We start from the raw sequence: 25382 nt of genomic DNA on the forward strand, positions 1-25382 counted from the left end.
GAAATCTCTAATGTCCTTATCTCTGAGTTTTCCGGTAAGCATCTCCGCATAGTTCAATTTTTCTTTCCATTCTTCTTTGGTTGACATTTTCTCATCTTTCCATTTTGGGGCTAGTAATATCCTAGCCGCTGTTGTAGCGTACATAATTTGTTCTTCTCCTTTGACTTGTCCTGTAATGCCTAGCAAAAAGGCTTCTGGTCTAATAATAATAATAATAATAATAATAATAATAATAATAATAATAACAACAACAACAATAATAATTTTTTATTTATACCCCGCCCATCTGGCCGGGTCTCCCCAGCCACTCTGGGCGGCTTCCAACAGAAGAATAAAACACAATAATCTACTAAACATTAAAAGCCTCCCTGAACAGGGCTGCCTTCAGATGTCTTCTAAAAGTCTGGTAGTTGTTTTCCTTTTTGACATCTGTTGGGAGGGCGTTCCACAAGGCAGGCGCCACCACCGAGAAGGCCCTCTGCCTAGTTCCCTGCAACTTGGCTTCTCGCAACGAGGGAACCGCCAGAAGGCCCTCGGTGCTGGACCTCAGTGTCCGGGCAGAATGATGGACAAAGTTTATCTTAAACATTCTTTTCATTTCATTATAAATCATTTCCCAATGAATGACCAGCAGCAGCTCCTTTGATGGCGTGCTTAGAATCAGAGAATTGTAAAGTTGGAAGGGATACCGAGGCTCATCTAAACCAGGCTTCCTTGACCTCTGCCCTCCAGATGTTTTGAGACTACCATTCCCATCATCCCTGACCACTGGTCCTGCTAGCTAGGGATCATGGGAGTTGTAGGCCAAAAAATATCTGGAGGGCTGAAGTTGAGGAAGCCTGATCTAAACTAATGCTCATTCCCTGTAGTTTGAATCCATTGGTTCAGGTCATCCCCTCTCTTCCATGGGAGAGATCTTTGGATATTTGAAAACGGCTATCACGTGCACAATTAGCAAAAGCTCAACAATGGAAGAATCCGTCCGAAAGACCTCTGAACATATGGGAAAATAGTATCCTGGATACAGCAATGTCTGAGCATCTCACCAGAAACAGGAGGGCAATTAACGAAGTGAGACACCCCCCAAGTAACATGGACCTCATTCTTTAACTATGTTAATGAGCAAACAACCGCTCAATATTCTCATTGGGGGGTGGTTTACCTTAAGTGACATGTTTTAATATGAATACTGAATTTGTAAGCTGATGTCTAAAGTGAACGGATAGGGCAAACATCATGAGATGTTCATTGCTGGGTGTTTAATGGTTCTTCTGTTTGTATAAAAACCAATAAATAATTGTTAAAAGATGAAAGAAAATAAAAAAAATTCCTTCCAGTATGAACCTTAGAGACCAACTAAGTTTGTCATTGGTATGAGCTTTTGTGTGCATGCACACTTCTTCAGAGCTCATACCAGTGACAAAATTAGTTGGTCTCTAAGGTTGATACTGGAAGGAATTTTTTTGTATTGTTTCCACTACGGCAGACCAACACGGCTACCTACCTGTTAAAAGATGGCTATCGTATCCTCTCTTCGTCTTCTCTTCTCTTCTCCAGGCTAAAGGTAAAGGTACCCCTGACCATTAGGTCCACTCGCGGAGGACTCTGGGGTTGCGGCGCTCATCTCGCTTTATTGGCCGAGGGAGCCGGCGTACAGCTTCCGGGTCATGTGGCCAGCATGACTAAGCCGCTTCTGGCGAACCAGAGCAGCGCACGGAAACGCCGTTTACCTCCCTGCCGGAGTGGTACCTATTTATCTACTTGCACTTGACATGCTTTTGAACTGCTAGGTGGGCAGGAGCTGGGACCGAACAACGGGCGCTCACCCCGTCGTGGGGATTCGAACTGCTGACCTTCTGATCAACAAGCCCTAGGCTCTGTGGTTTAGACCGCAGCACCATCCGTGTCCCTTTTCTGCAGGCTAAGCATACCCCCAATTTTATTTTTTTAATGTATTTTTTTATTAGAGATTTCTTGGTTTACAAAAGTATGTGCAATATCTCTTTTTTCAAGTTACATTTTCTACAGATCAGTTTCATTTGTTGAGCCATTAGTGTTACATTAGAAATGGGGGAAGAGGTGGAGGGGGCCATGGTGAGGGGGCTCAGATAGGAAGGCTCCCTTAAGGCATGCAAGGCGAGTGGGAAGACCCAGTGCCGGATTTACGTAGAAGCTAAACAAGCTATAGCTTAGGGCCCCACTCTCTTGGGGGCTGCCAAAAAAAATTAAAGGAAAAAAACCTGGATGTACATTTCCAATATATAAAAAACAAATGAAATGAAACCTACATACAGCAACAGTGTTTTGTGTTGTGTAGGCTCCTATGATGAAAGTCATGGGCCCCACCTGCTAGCCTGCTCCCTCAAATATCACTGGTTTGCTCCTTTCTATATATAGGGTGCCTACATTCTGCATGGACTGCTTGCAAATTGATAAGGAAGAATATACAATTTTGCTTTTGGATACTTTTTGCTTTTGGATACTCCCTTGCCACCTTCATATATACGTCTCGTCTTCACCTGGATGCTCCACTGCCACCTATACTTGTCACCGCGCTTGGACAATCCATTCTGTGGAATAACCGCTAACTTGTTCGGGTTTTGCTAAATTAGTAGCATGAGAAACCATCAGATTGCTTCTTCACACATTCAACTCTAGAACAAGCAATTAACACTGGGCAGAAAGCCAAGGTCTACTTCTGCCATAGTAACTGCACTCTCATTGGTTAAGATCAGCACTGAGACCTGTTATCAGAGAAAGCTAGCACAGTGTGTGGTGTTGGTGAGTGTGGTCAGTGTAGGAGGAGAGGTGCTGTATCGGTTGTGTGTGAGAGAGAGAAAGACGGAGAGGAAAGGATTTATTTTACTTTGTTTTTGAGTTCCAAAGTTGTACATAGAAACTCTGGATTTCTTTTATTTTAATAAATCCTGTATATAGTTTACTCTGCGTCCAAACATCTAGTCATTTAAGTTACCACCTGCGCAAACTCTGCTGTGTTCAGGCTGAAGTTACACCTGACACTTAAAAACACTAAGATAACTGACATCGTCAGGCACCGTATATTCCAAACTATATATATTTCTGGTAGTGGTGAACAACAACAAAAATCTTAAGTATTACACATCCATTTGGAAGTACTTTTGAACCAATTTATATGTCATATGGATACCCAATATGAACTACAACATATGACTGAATACATTGAACTGATGTTGGATTGAATCACGAGTGATAGGACGTTTATGGTTGTGTTATTTAAGTTATTCTGTGTTATACGTTTATAAATTAGTGATTGAAGTTATTCCGCGTTATATGTTTATAAATTAGTGTTTGATTACAGCAGCCGGTTACGCTTTCTGTGTAATTGATACTTGCTACTCGTAACCTAGGTTTGTGTTGTGTGAGTGGACTGCTTGCATGGCAACATGTGCAAATGGCTTTAGATACACATTAGGTCCATAAATTACCATAAAGCATATATTCAACACCAAAAAGCACGGCCATTTGTTGTTGACAAAGGACAGCTGGAAATATAAAGGGTCCCATTACCTTCAGTAGCTGAGGGCCTCATCAAACCTAAATCCGTCCCTGAGCAGGCCCACTTCCAAAACCACGTTAGAGTCTTGCGGCACAAGCCGATGAAGCAGACCCTAGCGTAACAAATGTGCAAGTCTTTAGGGCGTCACAAGACTCTTTGGCTGTTTGTGCGGTAGCAGACTTCACATGGCTACCTACCCTCTGGTAATGGTAGAGTGCACTGGCCCCGATGATCCGGCAGGTGGCGCTTGCTGTGAGATGATAAACCCAGACTCCTGCTCTGAGCCCTTTTTGCTTGGCAATCTTGCCTAGAGAAATAGGACCCCCTGCTTCTGCTCTTACAGAATTGTAGAGCTGGGTGCGACCCCAAAGGTCATCCAGCCCAACCCCTTGCAATGCTAAAGAATCCGACAGTTGAACACCCAACCTCTGCTTGGAAACCTCCAAGGAAAGAGAGCCCAACGCCTCCCGGCTCAGCGTCAGAAAGTTCCTCCTGCAGGAAGTTCAGGCAGAAGAGCAAGAGACTCTTAAACTCTGGGCTGTGGGTTCGAGCCCCACATTGGGCGGAAGACTCCTGCTATTGCAGGGGGCTGGGCTAGATGACCCTGGCAGTCCCTTCCAACTCTACAATTCTGATTAGGCTTTTTACCTGCCCGGTAGATAATATTTTGTCTGACAGCAGCGTTTTATTTGCTGTTCCTCCCTGGTTTAAGGCAGACCTCTTTATTTGCAGGCTGGTGTGCCCAAGTGAAGCCACAGAGCCAAATCTCCGCTTGAAGCAGCGACTCTGCTATTGGGGCATTTCTGATTTTATGAGATAAAAGAATAAACATGGCGGATGCTACCCAGTCTACCCAGCAGCCCAATGGGCGAGATGGTCGTAGCACAGAGAGGTGGGGAAGTTTTAACTTCCTAATTTGAAGGCCTATTGGTTTCTGCAGGGGTGGTGCTTCTTTCATGCTTGTAAGCCGCTTTTAGTTTCTTTGGAGAAATATCCCGGGTAATTTAAAGCAAAATAAAATAAAATAAAAACAGGTTGAAAAAAATATTCTTGAAAGATACTCAAGGCCACCTTTTTTTTGGAAACATTTTAATAGTTATCGAATGTTCTACATCTTACAGTAAATATCATACAGTTACAAACTCTTGGCTTAAATTTGTCTCAGGGAGATCACTAGCTGATCCTCAGAACATAATAATAATAATAATAATAATAATAATAATAATAATAATAATAATAATACAGATTTACACTTCATATTCACAAGTTGAGGCTGTGGGGCTTTCTGACTTAAATCTCAAAGGCTCCTCTCTCTGTGCCCATTAAGTCCTTAGATTTAAAACTTGGAAGACTATTAATTTTGTTTTTGTTTTTGTTCCGTTTCCAATGAAAATTTAAAAACCAGGTTGTCCAACCTGCGGAGTCCATAATTATCATTATTATTTTAAAACAAAGAAGCAAATAGAATCTCTTGTCTCCACCTGCCCTCCCAAAAAGTCAACGTTCTAGGAGCCAAAGTTCTCTGCCACGGGCTATGGAAACCATTCAAAGGCTGGGGGGTGAGGGGAAGAGATGTTTGGGGTTTTATTGGTGGCTACATTTGCTCAGAAGTGACATGATAAGAACTCCCCTCCCCAAAAGCCTTCCCTTTGCATAAGCAAAAGGTGGAAGCAGTTATCAATTTTTAGGAAGGTGCCAGGCCAAAGTGGGTGAGGGCAGTGGGAGAGGAGAGACAGCTTGGCGGGGCAAATAGCGAGCAGAGGTTCCATTTGCCCCAAGATTTCCAGGAAGGGGCCCAACAGGCTCTCTCTCTTTTTGGCTCTCATACTTTCCCTGGGGAAAACCCGCAATGCCAATCGGCAGAAAAACCCAATTGGCGTTTCTTCCGAGTAGCAGTTACCTGTGGGGTTTCTCGGCAAAAGCCCAGGTGGGGGGGAAACCACCCTCTCGGGCCCCCGAGTACTAATTACGGACAAGCGGAAGTGTTGACGGGCCCTTCGTGCCTGCTGGGTTCGCTAATAGGATGGAACTATTCACGGTTCACAGGAGCTGCCCCTCTCCCCGCAAAAGGGGAGGGAAACCCAGATGTGGCCCCTCTTTGGAAACCTCAAAAGCAGGCGCTGGGCATTTTTGCATGGTTTTTAAGCAGCAAGTGTATGTTCCCCTCATTTGTTGGGTGCAGTCTTCTCACCTACAAATCCTCACTCAACTGCAAAACGCAGGTTACTGTTGGCCAGACCAGCCAACCTCGCATGGTTGCTGTGAGATTAAAGTGGAACATGGCCTGAGCTTCTTAGAGGGAAACACGTGAAAATTACTGAGAATGACCCCGCAAAGCACAGCCTCCCCACTCCCGGTGGCCTACAACTCACATAGCACTGGCGGGAACTCTGGCCCAAAACTTCTGGAAGGCTGTCGTAGCCCATGGCAGAGAAAAGACATCCGACCCACTCGATGAACAACTCTGCCCCATTGACCGGATCCTCACAGGTCACCTTTGCTGGTCGATCCGAAGCCCTAAGAATACTAAGTGAGGACAAACACAATCTCAACCTATGGTGGTTTCATTTGTTTGTTTAAAAGGAATGTCGACACAAAATTTGGCATAACAAATAGAGGTCACACCAGAATGGTCCCACAAAGCTTTGGATAGGAAATGCAAACCGGGTGCAAGGTAAGTGGCTCTGCCCCAAATTCTCTCTATCGAATGAATTGCCTGAAAGCTTTTAGAAAGGTAACCACATGATATTTCATGGTCCTTATTGCTATTTTAAGCTGGTGGATTTGTTTCTTTGAAAGGTAATTTCTAGTTCAAGGGTTTTTGCGTGTGTTTCAAAAAGATGTATAAAAGGTGCAGAGATTTAACTTCACCTGAACTAAACTGTCTACGGCACTAAAGCAATTGGAAGGGGGGGGGGGAGATCTTTCTAAACAATTGCCAAGGAGATGGAGGTTTGCTCGGAAAGTCAGCTCTGCTGTTCCCATGGGAATGTCTATGATCGCACTGCATGCAATCGAGCAAGATTTCCGCAAACATCCATCTGTCATAGCCCACAATAGGAGCCCTGTGTGTGCATGTCTGTTGGGACTGGGCTCAGGGACGTTACTGATTTGACAAAGGACGCCCTTTTCCAGACTGTCTTGTCTGTGGGCATGCAATCGATGCACAACTGCTTGCTGCTGCAGGAAATCTGGGCATTTTCCTTCCAGGGAAACCACATTTTGTCAGCATCCAAAATACAAGCTTTTTTTTTTTGCAAGGTGAACATGGACATGGCCCCAGCACCAAGCTCCTCCTTGTTTTGCAGTGGTCCTTATGTGGTTTGGACCCCCGGGCATTAAATGGGGGAAAGGATACTGCTGCAATGCCAAGGGACGGCGCAGAGGAATAGTGGGTTACTAAAAATAATACATAGGTATTTTGGGGTGTGGAAAGGCCCAGGTTTTTTTTGCAGGGTAGGGGTGCTGTTAGGAGACTGACTAGGTTCAGATGGCATTGTGGTGCCAGTATTCTCCTTCTTTGGAGGTCTTTAAGCGGAGGCTTGGCAGCCATCTGTCAGGAATGCTTTGATGGGTGTTTCCTGCTTGACTGGATGGCCCTTGTGGTCTCTTCCAACTCTATGATTCTCATGGATACAAGCACCCCTCAAGAATACTACACAGTGCCCAACATAGGATCATTGCAATTGCCACTTAATGATGGTCTTCTAAATTCACATCTCAGAATTAGCAGCTGGGACTATTGTATCCTGGTCTATTTAGGGGTAGGGGTGTGGGTTGTGTGTGTGGGGGGTGTTTTCAAAAAATCACTAGTACTTTTTTCCTTTCTCTTTCCTCTTTTTCTCTCTCTTTTCGTAGGGGGAGCCACCCAACAAACTCCTGTTGATCAGCGAAAGCCCACAGACTTGTGTTCTGAAGTGCTCCCTGTAGCTTGAAGAAGCTTCCAACCAGTTCAACCATAAAGTTCCTCTAGTGAAGAATAATAAACATCAATCATTAAAAAAAAACTTAAATAACACTTATGGTAAAAAGCGCCTTTTAAATTACATATCTGAACTGCAAATAAAAAATTTAAAAAAAATTAAAATTGACTAAGTTATTATGGTTCATAAAATACAGGAGCAAATACTCGCACACACTGTTCCGTTTTCCTGGAGTCGCGGTAGGGAGGCACCTCTGGGGTACTCCGAGGTGGGTTTGGGCCAGTACAATGATTAATATGCATTCTTTCGTGGATCAGTCATTTCCAAGTACATGATTGTAAAGTGAAGGTTATTCTGCGGGGTCAGTTTTACAGCAGGAACTAGCGTTGGCGGAGATCGTCACAACATTCTCTTGGTTTCATTATTCACGGGGAAAGGGAGAGGGTGCAATGGATTCTTTAAATGCAAAAAATAAATAAAGGTGATGTTGCAATATAGAGCCAACAGAAGCAGCAAAAGGGACTGCCCTAAGATGGCATCTGGCTAACACACACACACACACACACACACACACACACACACACACACACACAATTTCATTGCAGACCTAATTCCCTGGCCCTTCACTGACCCTCTTGCCTTCCCCAACCTAGCACTGCTCTCCCCAAATGCTTTCCAGCCAAGATTCAAAGGCTCTAACTTTATACAGCTATATACAAAAAGAAACTCCAAAGATTACTTGCATTATTAGCTAAACATTCCTAATTACTTTGAGCTGCCTTTGTAAGGCCCGGTTTTCAGGAAGTCTCATCTGCAGCCAAGCAGATCCACCGGCCTCACAGTGGGTACTGCTAGGAGGAGGAGGAGGAGGAGCAGAAAGTAGAAAGAGGCTGAAAACGGGGGCCATTGGTTAAAAATATAAACCCCCACCGCCACCATCCACAACAACCTGCGCAGAACAAGCAGGCCATGTGGCTCTAGGGGGTAGAATTTGGCTCTCCAGTGATTTCTCAGCCCTGCGTAGACCCTCCAAGCCTAGGATCCATCTCAAGGGGAGGATCCATAGTCGCTTCCTGCCTTTCAGTGTAGGGTAAGACGGGTTCATTTCCCTGCTTGGCCATAAAACGTAAATCATGAAATGTTTCCCGATTGCTGGGCCGATAATGCCAGAAGTCACGTTTATACGGACCAAGTGTAGAAATAGCCAAGGTACAAAGAGGGCTGCCTGCAGGGCAGCACCCTGTGCCCAGAGCGCCTCCCAAGCACTGGTATTTCTATTGCTCTTGAATGGGGCGGCACCCAAGAAAAGGGGTGGTGGCAGGATTAGGGAGCCTGGCTTGCAGCTAGCCCCATTTGGCACAGCTCCTTCTCCAGCGCAGAAGGGTCCCACACACACACCCTGGACCACCCAGACAAGTTAGTTGGCCCCAAGGTAAGTTTGTAGAAAGGATTCCAAAAATTGGGGGTGGGTGGTGGGCAGGCGGGATGGGGCAATTGCTTCACAGCTCTGTACATTAAATGAAACAACCACAATGATTAGCGGGGCGGGGGGGGGGGACTGGGACCAGAGTTTTCAAAAATGATTGCCTTTGTTCCGCACACCACAAGAGACGCATTAAGGACCAAAGAGGCCCCCGGTAAACTCTCACAGCCGATTTTTTCACAGCCTTCGTAGAGGTCGCCGACAGCAACGAGGCTCTTGTGCTTTACATCTGGCACAAGCCAGGAACCATTCTGTATGGAGCAGCCAGTGTCAGGTGAACAGGGCAGAGCCCCAAGGAACTGTGCCTATAGAGAGGCTCCCCTTAGCCCTGCCCGCCTGGTACTCTGGCTCAGAAGACGGAGGCTTTGAAGTGGACATTTGGGTCTCCTGGGTGCTCTTCGCTTACGCAGCTCTACGGGTCCCTTCTTACCTAACACAGGGCGACAGCTCCAGCTTCAGCAGCAGCTGGTCAGGGGGGCTGAGAAAGCACAAGGCCTTGCACAAAAGGTTTCAGGTTGAGGCAAGACAGAGACGCTGCTTGGAGCCCAGCAGCACAGCCAGGTGAAGATCAAACACACCCTCATCCATTCCAGTTTATTCAGCCTGAAACATTTGCACCCTCTCACTTTTGGTGTCTCTAACTCCTTCTGGCTGCAGGTGATTCATGGCGCAGGTTAGCAGGCTTTTCATTTAGGGCTGTCTATTGGCTTCATACTGCTGTCTCCTGTGGAGCGCTGAGACCCACTGCCCTCACCGCCCTGCCATGTCCCAGATGCAAGCCACAAGGCTGCCCGCTGCACTCCCAAGCCTGTCCCACTGTCCCACTGGGAGATGTGCTAGCTGGCAAACCATGCTCTGCTTCAGCTGTTTGCCTGGGCTCCTTGCCGGGGCTGCAAGCTCTGTCCCAGCCGACCTCCAGCCACTTGAAGCTTGCACCGCTCCCAGAATCTGCCTCCAGCAACACCCAGGGACCAAGGCAGGATGCTGACTTGTCAGGAACCAACGGCTGCTTCCTGGGCACAGATCTAACCACCCAGCAGAGGTCTCTACCTGGAATCACGAGGTGACACCGTCCACATTGTTTCCCTTCCACCACACCATTTCTCTGACAGCTTTCTATTTAAACTATTCCGTTTTCACTCTCCTTTGGCAGATGCCTTTTAGCCCGGCTACTTCTCTAGAGTGGGGGCAGCTCTATTGGGCAGGCTGGCTGGAGCTGATGGGCGCCCACAGGGCACCACATTCCCTACCCCTGTGTGTTGGAAAGGCGCTCCCTTCCGATTAATGCTCTCCCCAGAGACCTTTCATCAGAAGCCACATGACGCCAGGGCTGCAATTAATCTGACGAAGATGATCCCGGGAGCAACCCAGGTGAACGGAGATCTCCCAGGGTGTTCCCAGGAAGCCTAGAACCCAATCCTGCCAGAGGAGTAGATTTTCCACCCAGCCACACACCCTACCAGTGCTTCCTTATGTGCCCAGAGAGACCACAGCGCCACACACACACACGGCACAAAGGGACCCAGGCTAAAACTTCAGAGATGCTGGGCGATGGCACACCAGCCTGTTGCGGCCTGTGCCCTTTTAAAGAGCCTAGAGGACATGGTGGAGCAGAGGAAATCCTAGCTCAATTCATCTCTGTAGAAAGCAAACAAATGCTGGAGCGGCAGTTCTGCTCAATGTCCAGCTGCATATGCATCTCTCCAAAATTTGCTACGTTCCCCCGACTGTCCTCGCTCTGCCCACCCCACCTGGTGACAGCAGAAGAGCCTGACCTGTGACTAGCACTTCCAGACAACCTCCCTTGCTTGGGCTATCACATATTTAAACCTTACTCGCTCTGGACCGCCCTTATCGCGATGGGCCCGGCCTGTCCCTTCTGCCTGGCCTGCTGCCCACCCTTTTTGCCCTGTGGGCAGCCATCCCAACTAGGAGGCAGCCAACCTTTCCGCCGAGTTGCCCCACACTTCAGAAATGAAAATTCAAAGGAACTGCCCTCCTCCACCTTCAGACCCACAGCGATCCTCGCTTCACCTCTCCAATCACGTCCGCGGTTAGTTGCATTCATTTGGGTTCATGCTCAAAAGAAGCCACACACACGCTCCCCAGACGCAGCCGGCTCCACGCATCCTTGGGCCAATTCACACAACCGAACTGGCATGCCGGGAATGTGTCTTGTGCGAATCCGTGGTAAAAACCGAGTGCCCCAAACGGGAGCTGCCAATGCCTCGGATACTTCCCAATGCCTCGGATGCTTCAGCATGCGGCAAACCAGAGAAGCCAAAAGGGAGGGGTGGGGTGAAGGTTTCCTTTTTTTGAAACACCACTTCACTTAGTTTGACTGAGCAGACCGGCCATGAAACAAGAGGCCAGCTCAGCCTCTCCTTTGTTGCGCTCTGTGGAAGCAACGGCTGAAGCCCAACGGGTTAAAAAAAAACACGTCCCCTCTCTTCCCAACTTCCCTGCCTGTACGCCAAGCGTTAAACTTGCCAGACTCTCTCACTTGATCTCCCCACCAAGCTCCCAATCATTCTCTGAATCCAGAACACGGCCAGGTGGCCATAAACACCAACAGAAGGACTCTTGCTCACTTAAGGTTCTATGCTTGTATGCAAGTCCGTCCACACACACACACAGCCAAGCCTCCATTGCCTCTTCCTGTGGAGCAGGGGAAGACAGGGGGGTGTCACAATTTAAAAATAAACCCAGGTTTTAAAAAAACAACAACCCTCTGAATAGTTAGCAGCTTTCCTGCTTCCTGTGACACAAGGGGCGGGGGTGGCCTGACATGCCCATGTCCATCCTTTTGCCTGCTCCTGTAAATGAAGGAATGAGCTCCACGTTTCAACAGAGATAATGAACTGCAAATCTAATTCCGACACCTTATCTGGAAGACGCCAATTTTCCCGTGTCATGTTGTGGAAGATGGAACAATTGAAGATACAGATATAGACAGATAGGTAGGTAGATATTAATGAAACTGAAAAGGGGGGTGGGGGGGTGGAGAAGCTTGCTAGCCTGCCAGCACTGTGCTTTTTCACTCTGAAACCCTGAACATCACCAGTCAATCATTTTTGCTAGTATTAAAAAAACCAAAATTAGACTCTGGGTGAAATGCATGACATCAGGAGACACATGCGGCGTGGAACTGGGGGGGGGGAGAGGAAGGGGAAGACTGGGGGGTGGGAGGGGGGAAAGAGGGGGATTCAAAAGCACGAATATTGCTCAGCATCAGTGGGCGGCATGAAACAATTCAGAGGGGGCGGACTGGGGAGGAGAAAGGCGGTGGCAGCGAGAGAATGGGGCTATGGCAAGGAAGTGGCTTTTACAAAATCAACTAAAAAAAAAAAGAATTAAAAAATTAAACCCTACAGAATGCATAAAGTGACCCTTGCACTTCTTTTGTTTTTGTTCTTGCTAACAGACTTGGTGCCTGGCGACAGCTGCTCCAGCACCCATGTAAGACTTGAGTTGTTGCATACAATGTTTTGACTCCAGATCTGCCGGAAAGAGAAAGAGAGAGAAAAAAACGATAGGACGGAAGTTAGAAGCAGCAACGCAGAGACAGCCAAGGTTGGATTCAAATCTCTCCCATCAGGAACCCAGCACTTTGCAGATTTCACTCTTCTGCCCCCCAATTGACACCCTTGCCTCCGAGGCTGGGTCCCCACCCCAGCTAAGTGCAGGTGCATCTCTCTGCAGAGGCTCAATTTAACAACCTCAGAGGAGTTTTGCATGTCAGATGTGATCTGCAAGAAGAACCGAAGCATTTAGGACAGTGCCGCAAATTCACACCCAAGGTGCCTACCCCCACAAGATCAAACTATGGTTATGAGTCTCCATTTGGCAACTGGAGACACCACCATTTTGAAGGCAAGCAAACATGGTCTCCCCACTCCTTATAGACCAGCAAAGCTACAACTCCCAAACTCACCGTTGAGCAAGGCTTTTTTAAGGACTAACCAAATAGTCAGGTTTATTTGGGGGGGGGCTTGGGTTTACTAAAAGTATTATCCAATTGTGAACTGTGGAATTCTTTTGAAAGCCGTCTGAAAATGCCTCCGAGGGAGACATTTTGCAAAGGGAGGCTCAGGCCTCCTCTCGTCTGCCTTGCAATGGTTCTTGTGCTGCTTCTCATTGCTGGGTTGTGGGGAAAGCAATTCCTCACCACCTGCACGTACAGACAAATATTTCCTTTGAAACCCTGAATGTGAGAACCAGGGTGGATTAAAATCATTGATTCTTTTTTAAAAAAATAAAAAAATTGTTTTTTTAAATATTTAAATCAGATTTTTAAAATAAAATGCTTTTGGAGGAAAAATCTTTCTAAAGATAGTTTTCTATTTAAGTTACATTATATTTCAAAGACTATTTATCAGGAAATAAGGATTTGTTTTAAGTTTTTCATGTGTGCTAAAACCACTGAGTCTAAGTTTTTAAAAAATTGTTTAAGCACATCAGTTAACAAACATGGATGCATATGCTATAATGTTATTGTTTTAGTTAAATAAATTGTTTAAATTGTTATTAAGGAAATGGTTATTTTTCTCCTTTGAATAAAGTACAGCAGAAAAGCTGTCCAAATATAAACAGTTAACTTATTAAACCTCACAATAACTTCATAATTATCAGTCTATGTATTTCTAATAGTATAACCAAATCAGTAATTATTCATACAACTGTAAAAACTACTCTGAAAACTTATTATTCCAAAAACAAAACCTTCATCTGGTTGTAAATATTAAGATTATACCAGCAAGAATGAGTCTTTCTGTAAAAAAATGATTTAAATCAAGTCTTACTGACTAGTTAAATCAAATCCACCCTGGCGAGAAGCCACTTAAAAGCTGGCTCCTGACCTCACCCTTAGCCCATGATGCAAGTACAAAAGCGAATGTTGTGTTTTGGACTTTCGGTCTCATTTGGGGAAGCTGCCTTTTGGGACTACAGTCTCCGATATCAGATTATGGCCAACTGGTCTCTAGGGAAGCATTCCAAATGCAGCCCACCCCCCTCCCTGCAACCTTGTGGGGAGGGGTGCCCTTGCAGACGTTTGCAATGACTTACGTGGCTTGACCAATGGGATTACCAATGTGGAGGTACGTAGCTGTAGGCAGGGGTCCCTTGAGCCCTGTACGTTGGCACCGAGACTGGATGTGCTCCAATGGCAGTGTGTTGAGGGGTGGTCAGCAAAGTGCCTGCAACAACAAGAGAAGGGGTTAGGCGGGAGGGGGGGGGACAAGGCGCTGCATCCCGGCCCCTCAAGCAGGTGTCAGAAGCGGATTCTGAACCCAGGGCCCCGGAGGAAGTGGGAGCACGATTTCCCTGGCACGTGCGGCTTGGGGGAGAGAACAGGTGACCCGTGGCATCCCTTCCCCTCGACAACCCTAGGATTGTATGATTGGCTCCCTAGCATGAATCCTTTGCAAGCGTTCGCACACCTGTGGACCAAGCTCCTGGTGGAGGGTGGGGTGGGGAGACTGCAGAAGCAGCCACAGGCCTGTGTGACACAAAGGTTTCCTCCTGCGGGGCTGGCGGGCGGCTGATCTTTGCCCTCCAGGGTCCAACTTGGGGAATTACGCCCGAGGATGCAGCATGGCACAGATGAAATCCCTGGGCACCCCTGTTGGAACAGGCCATGCAGAATATCCGATCCCTTACCTCCGACCATGTGCAAAGATGCACCCGAGTTGTAACCAAACAAATAGACCTTCACTGGGGGAGGAGGGGGCGGGGCAGGAGCTGGCAGATAAAGGAGGCCATTTTACTTCAGCTTAACCGTCCTGCTGGTCTCAGTCATTTTTGCACAGTTAGCGACATCACAATGTGCGTACATTTCAATGAATGCTTTTCTTTTTGCAGAGTGCTGCCCTGCCCGCCCCCCAAGCTGCATCGAGAGGTTTGCTGGCGACGTTTCAAGAGCTGCCGTTTCCCCGCAAATGGGAAGGGTGCTTTTGAAAGGGTCGCTCGGCTGTCAATTCTCGGCTTCCATCTACTTTAGAGCCCAGCTTACCCTCCCCCACACACACACCCAGACAGGGCGCTTTCAGAACAGAAACCTGCTTCGCCATCTTTCCATCAGGACAGGGGCTGCCGGCGGGGTGGGGAGGGTGCTAGCTTTCTCTCTGTTGCACAACGCTACTCTTTCTGACAACCGGGAAATCGTGGTCCTGGGTGAACCCTGGCTTGTTCTCCTAGCTGAGGGACTCCTGAATGACCACCAATCCCACTGGCTTGCCCTGCAAAGGCAGCATGTTCTAGCCAATGAACAGACACTGAGGGTAGCAAGGCAGGCAAGGTCAAACAAGGTCAGTTGGACACTGGAGGCATTTATGCAGAGGTTGGGCAGCCACCTGTCAGGGACACTGTAGCTGCAGCATCCACTGATCGGGGGGTGGGGTCAACTAGAAGAAGGAGTTTGGATTTGATATCCCGCTTTATCACTACCCGAAGGAGTCTCAAAGCAGCTAACAATCTCCTTTCCCTTCCTCCCCCACAACAAACACTCTGTGAGGTGAGTGAGGCTGAGAGACTTCAGAGAAGTGTGACTAGCCCAAGGTCACCCAGCAGCTGCACGTAGAGGAGCGGAGACGCGAACCCGGTTCCCCAGATTACGAGTCCACTGCTTTAAAACTCTATGAAGGCGCGGCAAGCAAATCAAAGAGTTCCAGCAGAGCAAAACGCCTCGCTTTGTTGAAACCAAGAGCTTAACAGGAAAGGTGATCTGGGGGTGTATTGGGAGAACTTTGGTTTATTACAGTTCCATGCAGGACTGGGAACAAAACAAGAGGGACTCGGGAGCAGGCATGAAGAAGCTCTTAAAAGGAATTGGTTCCCGTCGGTGGGGCCTATTTGAATTCTGCACTCGGAAAAGCTAAATCCTGTGAGCCGAATAAATCTTGCAGCAATCGAATGCACTGGCACGATTTCTCCAAATTTCACACCATCTGTTCTGCTTTTTAAATGGGATTAATTTGTCTTCTCAGCACCCCACTTTTCAGCCAAACCTGGAGCCCAAAGTGGCATGCCGATGCACTTTTAATAGGCGTGTGTGTGGTGAGTTGTATAACAGAGTATTCTGGTTCTGGCAGCTGTCCTGGTTCCAGGCTCATCCTTCCAGAAAGAGGGGCAGAAACAGCCGAAATGGGCTTAAGGGCTGGCTGGTGAGATGCCATTCCACAGAATTAGCATCTCTTCCTGATCATTTATAATTTTATCCTTTTTACTAGTCATGGGGAGACAAGAGGAGTCCAGAAAGTTTAAGTCCAACACCCAACTGTTGGAAATCTTATTCTGCCACCCACTCCGGGTTCAGGGGGTCTCATGCGGCTGCCAGCTTTCCAATAATATTTTCACAGCAACAAGAAAAGAAACTTTGGGCAGGGTTTTGCTTAGAAATCCAAATTCCCCGCAATGTCCTGGAACTGTGGCAGACAGAGACAGATCCGCAAATACAGTTTAGGAGTTGCAAACAGGACAACACAGTTCTGGTTTCATACAAGCTGTACTGCAGCCTTTGCCCAAGGTGGCACTGTGCTGTATGGGAGCGCTAGTCCCACAAGGGGCACGTGGAAGGTGCCACATTGGCAAAGGCTGTTCTACTGCAATGGTTAACAGGACACGGTTTGTTTCCATTTAGTTCTCACCTGCTGACATTGCCATGGTGGTCCCAGCTACCATCCCCATGGCCACGCCGTTAGTCCTTGGGGCAGCCACGGGAGCTGGATAAATAGCAGATGGGATGCTGTTTGGCTGGACCACGGTGGTGTGGTGGATGACATGAGGCTGTGCCGCATACACTGGCTGTGTATAATACGCTCCCTGTTCGGAAAGGGGGTAGGGGAGGAGAACTACATTTAAGCAGAGGTTGGCTTTTTTAAAAATCGGCAACAATGTAGGACAGACCATCAGCACATAGCGGGGTTAGAAATTGAGATAGGAAAGCTGGGAGCTAAACGGCACCTTAAACCAAGGTTACGGGCGCAACAATAGAATGTCTATTGAAGAGAAGAATCCTTGGAAAAGACCCTGATGTTGGGAAAGTTGAGGGCACTAGGAGAAGGGGACGACAGAGGACAAGATGGTTGGACAGTGTTCTCGAAGCTACGAACATGAGTTTGACCAAACTGCGGGAGGCAGTGCAAGACAGGAGTGCCCTGCGTGCTCTGGTCCATGGGGTCATGAAGAGTCGGACACGACTAAACGACTAAACAACAACAACAGGTGCGCTATTTTTATAACAAAAATACAAAGCTGAAAATGAATGAACTGCAGCTAAGATATTATGTTCATTTTTCAAATGGTCTAATTCTTCCCCTGCCCACCCACCCCTTATCTTCTTAAGAGGGTCTCTTCTCCAATCTTCAGAGAGCGGCTGGAAGTGGGGAGGCAGAAAAAGGTCCCCCTTTCCTTCCACTCTGCAGTTTTAATCTGAAATCTTAGGCGCAGTACCGCACCGAGAGCTCAGAAACTGCTCGTGCTAGTGAAATCCCCTGTCGCAAAATGCGCCTGGAACAACGGGAGTTTCGGACACGGCCACACAGTCCTCAAGTCACTTGGCTCATTCAATTCAATTTAATCTGGTTTTCAATTGTATGTCTGTGGGCAGGGCCTGCTGTTTTTAATCTTTGTACAGTGACCATCCATTAGGTGATAGCACCACTGTTTAGCTATACTGTGCATCACACCTACAAGGAGCATGTCAAAGACCTTTTTGTCGGGAAAAACAGTTATGCTCCAATTTGTATTGATACTTCCAAAAGGCATGTAAGTAATCTCTCTGCACACCCCAGATTATGCCATGTCTTAGTGGATGTAGCAGAGCAGCACATCCTTCATTTAGCAAGAGGAAGGGCAAAGCAAGTTTGGCATTCCTCCAATCTACTATGTGTTTTGGAAAGTGGTTTGTTTGTCTATCGGTTCTCTTATGCGTGTGAACAGCTTCCTTTTGCCTGAATCCTCCTGAATATTCCAAAATTCAGCTTCGCTGGATGTCCACAAGTTCCAGTGTTATGAGAAAGGGAGAAAACCTACCTCTTTGCATCTTCTTCACACTACAAATTATCTCTTATCATGTCCTGAATTACCTTTTTCTATACAATAAAAAGACTCGAGTATTTTAACTGCTCCAACTTCTTCATCATTTTGGTTGCCTTTTTATGGAACTTTTCCAGCTCTACAATATCCTATGCGATGGAATTGCACCCAAGCGTTCCACAACATTCTGATACCGGCATTCTTGTTCTCAGTTTCTTTCCCTATGATCCTTACCAAGGCTGCTGCATTATGGGTTGACATTTTCACTGAGCTACCATCCCCAGTTCAGACCTCATTATGTGTGTATATATATATATATATGCTGTAAGGATATTTTTTGCCTCAGTGTGCATCACTTCACACTTACTGACACTGAATCCCATTTGAAATTTTAATGCCTGTTTACCCAGTTTGGAGAGATCCTCCTCGCATTCCCTTTCTTTTTTCTTATCACCCTGAACAAACTGGCATCAATAGCAAACTTGGCCACCTCACTGTTCACACCTAACTTCAGGTCATTCAGGTAACATTAAAAAGCACCAAAAATGATCTTTGAGGAACCCCACTTCTTATATCCCTCCATCCCTGCTTCCAACCAGTTACTGATCTGTAAGACAGCCTATGCTCTTATCCAGGCATCCCCAAACTTTGGCCCTCCAGATGTTTTGGACTACAATTCCCATTTTCCCCAACCACTGGTCCTGTTAGCTAGGGATCATGGGAGTTGTAGGCCAAAACATCTGGAGGGCCACAGTTTGGGGATGCCTGCTCTTATCTCTTAACTGCTAAGCTTACTAAGGAATCTTTGGTGAGGTACAAAATGCCTACTAGATCACCTCTATCAGTATGCTTATTGACACTCTCAAAGAGTGAGGAAGACAGGACTTCGCCTTGCAGAAGCCAGGGTTGTTCTTCTTTGCAAGGCTTCTCCTTCTACATGTTTAGTAACTTATTCTTAACCATGCTTTCCATGAGCTTTCCCGCAATATGTTAACCAGCCTGCAACTTCCAGCATTGTCCTCCCTGGACCCCTTTTAAAAACTGGCAATACAGTGCCCACTTTCCAGTCTTCAGCCATAGAGGCTGATGTTAGGGACAAGTTTGTGCATTTTTGTTAAAAGATAGGCAATTTCACATTCTGAGTCTTCAGTGAATACCATCCAGACCCAGGGATCAGTTCCTTTTCAATTAGTCAACGAGGCCAGGAATCTCATCTCATCTCACAAGATTCCACCTAAACATTAGGAAGAACTTCCTGACAGTAAGAGCTGTTCGGCAGTGGAATTTGCTACCAAGGAGCATGGAGGAGTCTCCTTCTTTGGAGGTCTTTAAGCAGAGGCTTGACAGGCATATGTCAAGAATGCTTTGATGGTGTTTCCTGCTTGGCAGGGGGTTCGACTGGATGGTCCTTGGGGTCTCTTCCAACTCTATGATTCTATGATTCTAACTATTAGCCTCAGTTGCCGAGGCTTCCCTTTCCTAACAAAGTGGCTCAGGTACAGGGATCTCCCCTACACCTTCCACTGTGGAGACAGATGCAAAGAATTCATTCAGCTTCTCTGCAGTCTTCTTTTCCTCTTTTAGCACACCTTTGACCCCCCCCCTTTGTCATCCAAAAATTCAGCAGCCACCCTAGCTGATTCGGAGGCCTATCTAAAGGGACACATTCACAGAGGATAAAACTATCAGTTGACTACTAGCCATGATGACTGGGGACTAGCTCCAGCACTGAACACTGAGTGCTTGGAATTATAGGTAGGGAGAGGGCTCTTGGCTTAGTTCCTGCTTAAGAGCTTCCCAGAAGAGGCATCTGAATGGCCACTCTTGATAAACGGATGCTAGACTAGCTGGGCCTCTGTTCAGATCCAACAGCGCTCTTCTTGTGCTCTTCATGATGGCACCATCATTACAGAATATCCTCCCAAGGGAGGTCTGCCAGATCACCATGTTTCAGGCATGACATAGAACGTTCAGATTTTTTCCAAATAAATTAAATTTCGTTTTCTACGCTTAGATTAGCAGAGTTACAAAACAGCGGTTGCTTTTAGGCGCTTGTTTTTGTTCTTGCTGTTTTGACATCGCCGCGGCTGCCGGTTGTACTCACTTGGGCATACAGGTTCTGCTGCGGATAGGCACTTCGGATGGGGTACATAGCGGTTTGGTAAGGATTTGGAGATGGAGAATATGGAGGAGGTGCGCTGTTGCTCTGGGTGGGAGGGACCTTGTAGGGCGTTCCAGAGGTATACCCTGTCGAGAAACAAAAAAGCAAGGGCCATCAATCTGGGAGGTTAAGCAATTTTCACCAACCACCTAGCTTGTTTCTGGGTTCGTCAGAAAGAGACAGGTCTCATTTCAAACCCACCCCACCCCCAGCAACTGCTGCATCCATAAGAATGCGATTGTTACTGTTCTTCAAAAAAAGAGGCCCAAAGCACAAAATGTTGTTTCGTAGCAATACAGCAGCTAACAAGAGTTGAAATGTGCCCCAAATTAGGTAAGTGTTGCTTTCCACCCCCCCCAGGAGGTTGACGAAGGCGTCCAGCTCACGTCCATTATGTGCTCAATTGTGCAAATGCAAAAATTCATCCAAAATCTGATGGTGAGGCAAAAGAACACTGAACTGCAGGAAACAGATGACAAATACAGTAATTTCCTCCAAGAGGCACATAATTGCCTTCCTTTTCACTGACCTCAGAGTTAGACCCAGCATTAACAAACCAATTTTGAGATTTTGGGCATGAGAAGCCTCTCAGGCTGGATTAATCCTGCCGCCATGAACACGGGCAGTGTTTCTCTGAGCGCAGCTGCACATTGTCAGGGAGGTGCTATTAGCATCCTGGAACGAACTGAGTGGGCTATTCCAAGACAGAGGTATTTAACAAAGCATCTGTTGCAGTGTGTGCCATCAACGGCATAATTAGAAGACAAGGCAAAAACCACTTAGGAACCCAGAGTGGGTGCTGCTGCAACCTCTCCACACGGCACGGGGCTTATACGGAGGTTAACACAACAAAGGCCAAATAATGGTGTATCGAGTGGCAAAGAACAGGGGCAGGATCAGAACCTCGGTGATTACTAGGATTGCAAGTGGGATTTTGTGCAACTCCACATGCAGCCAGGACTGGAGCGGAGCACTTGGGCACTGAGCTTTCAGCATTGTTATTTTAGTACAATGACTACCACAAGGTATTTACTAGGATCCAAAGACTGCTTAGGCTAACAGGGGGAGCTTGTGCTAGCCCAGGTGCAAGTTTGGCTTCTCCCTCCTACCCCCCCCCGACCCCCCGCTTGCCCCTTAGGCTCAGTGATATATATCACAAACTAGTTTCACCTCCCTCCACCGTTTGAAGAGCATTTGGTGAGCAGCATGGGATGAAAAAACCAACTCTCTAGGCCAGGCATCCCCAAACTTGTTCCTTCAGATGTTTCGGGACTACAATCCCCATCATCCCTGCCCACTGGTCCTGTTAGCTAGGGATGATGGGAGTTGTAGTCCCAAAACATCTGGAGGGCCGAGTTTGGGGATGCCTGCTCTAGGCTCAGAGAATGGGCTTCATGTTTCTTGGGATCATGGTTTGTGCCTGAGCTGCACAGCTTCTCTCCTAAGTCCACCCTGATCGTCACCCCCCACAAAAAATGGGGGGGGGACCTTTGGCCCAGATGTTGCCGAACTACCACTCCTGCTATTTTATTTATCCTAAGTATTTCCATACCACTCTCCAGTCACATTCCTGGGACAGGTATTTGCCAACACTACTGGAATCCCGGGATGAGGAGAGCACTGGGTCCTCAAACTTGCTAGAAGTTAACGGTTCTCTTTCAGCCCACTTCTTCCCCGATGAAACCAAATCAAGTTGTGGGCTACCGTATTTGGATTCTCAAACCACACACATTCACCAACCACCACCCCCCATTCCTAAGTTAAAGCCATGCAATGCAGACCACAGGGACAGAGAAGGCCCATAGTTTCACTGCTTTCATTCTCACAGCGCTGTTTTATTTCTTTTGTCAAATGGGTTCGGTTTTTTTATTATTGCACTGCACTGGAGGGGAGGGCTGGTTTTCTAAATACAGTGGTACCTTGCTTCTCAAACGCCGAAAACCTGGAAGTGTTCCGGTTTTTGAACATTTTTGGGAAGCTGAATGTCCGATGCGGCTGTCGGCTATTGTTTCCAGGGCACCTGCACCAATCAGAAGCTGTGCCTTGGTTTTCGAACATTTCAGAAGTCAAACAGATTTCCAGAACTGATTAAGTTTGACGTTTTTGCTATTTATTTTGTGTTTTTGTTTTTGAGGCTTTTTCGATTACAATTTGTTTTTGTGACTGTGCGGATCACAGTTCAGCAACTGATTGATTGATTGTGTGACTGCGGAAATGGATAATAGCCCCCCCCCAATCCAAATCCTATCATCAGTGCAGGTAAGAAAAAATTATAATTTTATTTTTTATCATCTACAAAACTGTCTTATTTATTTAATAGAACAGTGCATTGATTATTGCTTTCATTTTATGGATCAATGGCCTTCTTAGGTAGTAAAATTCATGTTAAATTGCTGTTTTAGGGGTTGTTTTTAAAAGTCTGGAACAGACTGATCCGTTTTTCATTACTTTCTATGGGAAAACGTGCCTTAGTTTTGGAACGCTTTGGTTTTGGAACAGATTAAGTTTGAGAACCAAGGTACCACTGTAAATATTGCAAAAGCTGCTCCAGATGGCCTGGGGAATATGAGCGCAGGCCAGCTACCAGAGGCATCTGGCATGATGTTTTTCCCAGGTACGACATGCATGCCACCCAATGTCATTATTTGAGGACTCGGGTTTTGTCGGCGGCAGACTCTGTGTGATTAAAAACAGGCACCCTTCCAACACTTATGTTTCCAGGCACACAGACTTGGCAGGAGGAGGCTGCAAGCAGAGTCGTTAATTGGTCTGCCTTAGCCTGCAAGCAAAGCAAACACACAGCACCAGGCCGGCCTTATTCTCTCCTTCACATCTGAAATGAACAGGAGCCCCCTTTAGACAAAGGACTCGGCTTTAAGCAGCCACACCTGCTGAACAGGGTCAAAGTGGCAGGGGAGAGTTGAAAGCAAGCTGAGCGAGTAGGGAAGGGAGATCTCTGAACTCCTTGCAGAGACTAGGCTGTCCTGTACCACCAAAGGTCACCTTAGCCTAGCAGAGATTTCTCCGATAGCTTTGTATGCACCTCTGCTCTCTCTACAGACCCATTTGCATTATTGACAGAAGCGTTGCATCTGCTCGGCTCCTATTAAAAACAGAAGGACTTGCTCTTTGCAAACATGCAGAAAAATAGAAAGCGGCAACCTTGCCTGAAAAGAGCAATCTGGGACGTCAACACAAAACCACAGGAAGGTTATCGCACAGAGAATAATTAGCAAGCAATGGGGTTTTGTGGATTGGGGGGGGGGAGAGAAAGACCTATAAGGTTGCATTGGTCAACCAAATTTCCAAGCATAGCTAAAAGCTATCTGGATGGGAGCCAGTTTAGGCTTATCAGGTCGGTAATAAAAAAAATGTAGTATAAATACCAGCAATTGGGAAACGCTGGCCTGCGAGCGCTCCAATTGGAGAACAGCCTTTTCCAAAGGTGTCATGGGCTTTGAAGACACTCAAAACTCAGGATACAAGGGAGAAATGTGCTAAGAGGAAGGCACACTTGGCAAATCCACACTGTGTTCAACTCCTGCCCGGAAACCAATGTCCCCACTGCGGAAGGTAGTGTGGATTGGCCTCCAGTCACTTACGGACTCATTGTTAAAACCGTGTTTATGGAAGACAATCTTACTCAACTACGAGTGATCGAAGAAGAAGAAGAAGAATGATAGAAGAAGAAGAAGAAGAAGAAGAAGAAGAAGAAGAAGAAGAAGAAGAAGAAGAAGAAGAAGAAGAAGAAGAAGAAGAAGAGGAGGAGGAGGAGGAGGCGGCGGAGGGGGAGGAGGAGGAGGAGGAGGAGGAGGAAAAGAAGAAGAAGAAGAAGAAGAAGAAGAAGAAGAAGAAGAAGAAGAAGAAGAAGAAGAAGAAGAAGAAGAAGAAGAAGAAGAAGATCCATTGAGCTTCAATACCACTATTGCCTGGCAACCCTAAACTGAATGTGCAATGCCTGCAAAACAGAATCCATGTTGCATTCCTCATAGGACAGAGCACCACATGGATCTCGCCACAGGCAAACCATTATGGGATCTGAATCACAGCAATACTGTGCTGTAAAAAATTGGGGTGCCCTCACATGGCAGACCCATGAACAGAACAATCTTGAAGCCATTTTGACTCTCCCAAAATGACCTCAAATATTCTTCTGCAGGAGGAGGAAGGAGATGGGGAAAGGTTTCCAATTGCCTTTTCACTTGCAAATCCAGTTAATAAAACTGCCTGGAATGTAGGGGGCAAATCCAGTCTGGCAAGTTTCTCTTAAGCTAAAGGTAAAGGGACCCCTGACCATTAGGTCCAGTTGCGGACGACTCTGGGGTTGCGGCGCTCATCTCACTTTACTGGCCGAGGGAGCCGACGTACAGCTTCCGGGTCATGCAGCTAGCATGACTAAGCCGCTTCTGGCGAACCAGAGCAGCGCACGATGGGAAGGTAAATGCCGTCCAAATTCCTGTCGCCAAAATGGGAGGAGGTGGCTTGATAACTGTATTGCGTTTTCTGATTTTTAGCATGCTGTGACCTGGGAGCTCTCGCTAGGCTTGAGCCCTGAAAACTCAGAGTTCTGGGCTGCTCCTGACCTGGCAACTCTAATTGCAAAAATAATGATGATGATGATAATGATAATAATAATAATAACAACAACAACAAATGCAAAGCAGGCAATACAATCCCCTCCCAAATCAAGAAAGAAACACAGACGCATCTAGGGTGATGACTTTTTCATATTTTTTTCTCAAAAATTATTTCCTGCAGCACAAATGGATGAATTTTTGCCTATTAATGACTAAAATGAGGTATATTCCATTGAAATATTTAAAAAGGTCACGCACAAACCGTTTTAAAAATTTTTGTATGCCGTTTTACAATTTCATAAAATTGTATTAACAATTCTATATATATTTTGTATCAAATTTGGACAGAACACCACATTCCACAATGGGGAGTGTTCTTAGCAACATAGGGTATACAATGTCACACCTGCGCAAGGTAAAAGCCCCTTTTTGGGACCTCAAAACTCAGCCAGCAGACCCTGCCGGACATGCTGGGAAAAGAACCTACAGGAGAGGTAGCAAAACATCGTCCTCTAGTGGTGTCTATACTGTTACTGCAGCTAAAAAAAGCTTACTTGTGTGTTCGATGACCCTATATAATGTTGTATATATGTGACTCTAAAGCTTGGGTTCAATTTTATATCTGCTTACAGTGACTTCAAAAATGGTCAAAAAACTGATAAAT

The 25382-nt window shown here is 46.5% G+C and overlaps 1 protein-coding gene across 4 annotated transcripts in view; it reads right to left on the minus strand.

The window, feature by feature from the left end:
* Window positions 1–7387: 7387 nt before the first annotated feature.
* The window catches only part of FAM168A (family with sequence similarity 168 member A), a 149992-nt gene continuing 131997 nt past the window's right edge, over window positions 7388–25382 (minus strand). For 2 of the 4 annotated variants that reach the window (XM_088668861.1, XM_060273941.2), the window contains 5 exons: window positions 20085–20227; window positions 16591–16765; window positions 14606–14686; window positions 14012–14142; window positions 7388–12444 (listed from right to left, as the gene is read on the minus strand). In XM_088668861.1, the coding sequence (XP_088524987.1) occupies window positions 14030–14142; window positions 14606–14686; window positions 16591–16765; window positions 20085–20227 (512 nt within the window). In that variant the 3' untranslated portion in view covers window positions 7388–12444; window positions 14012–14029. The remainder of the gene's footprint in view (window positions 12445–14011; window positions 14143–14605; window positions 14687–16590; window positions 16766–20084; window positions 20228–25382) is intronic. The other 2 variants (XM_060273943.2, XM_060273942.2) reach the window with 1 other exon arrangement.

Source organism: Zootoca vivipara, chromosome 4 (assembly GCF_965207765.1).
Source record: "Zootoca vivipara chromosome 4, rZooViv2.hap1.1, whole genome shotgun sequence".
In the NCBI taxonomy this organism is placed as follows: domain Eukaryota; kingdom Metazoa; phylum Chordata; class Lepidosauria; order Squamata; family Lacertidae; genus Zootoca; species Zootoca vivipara.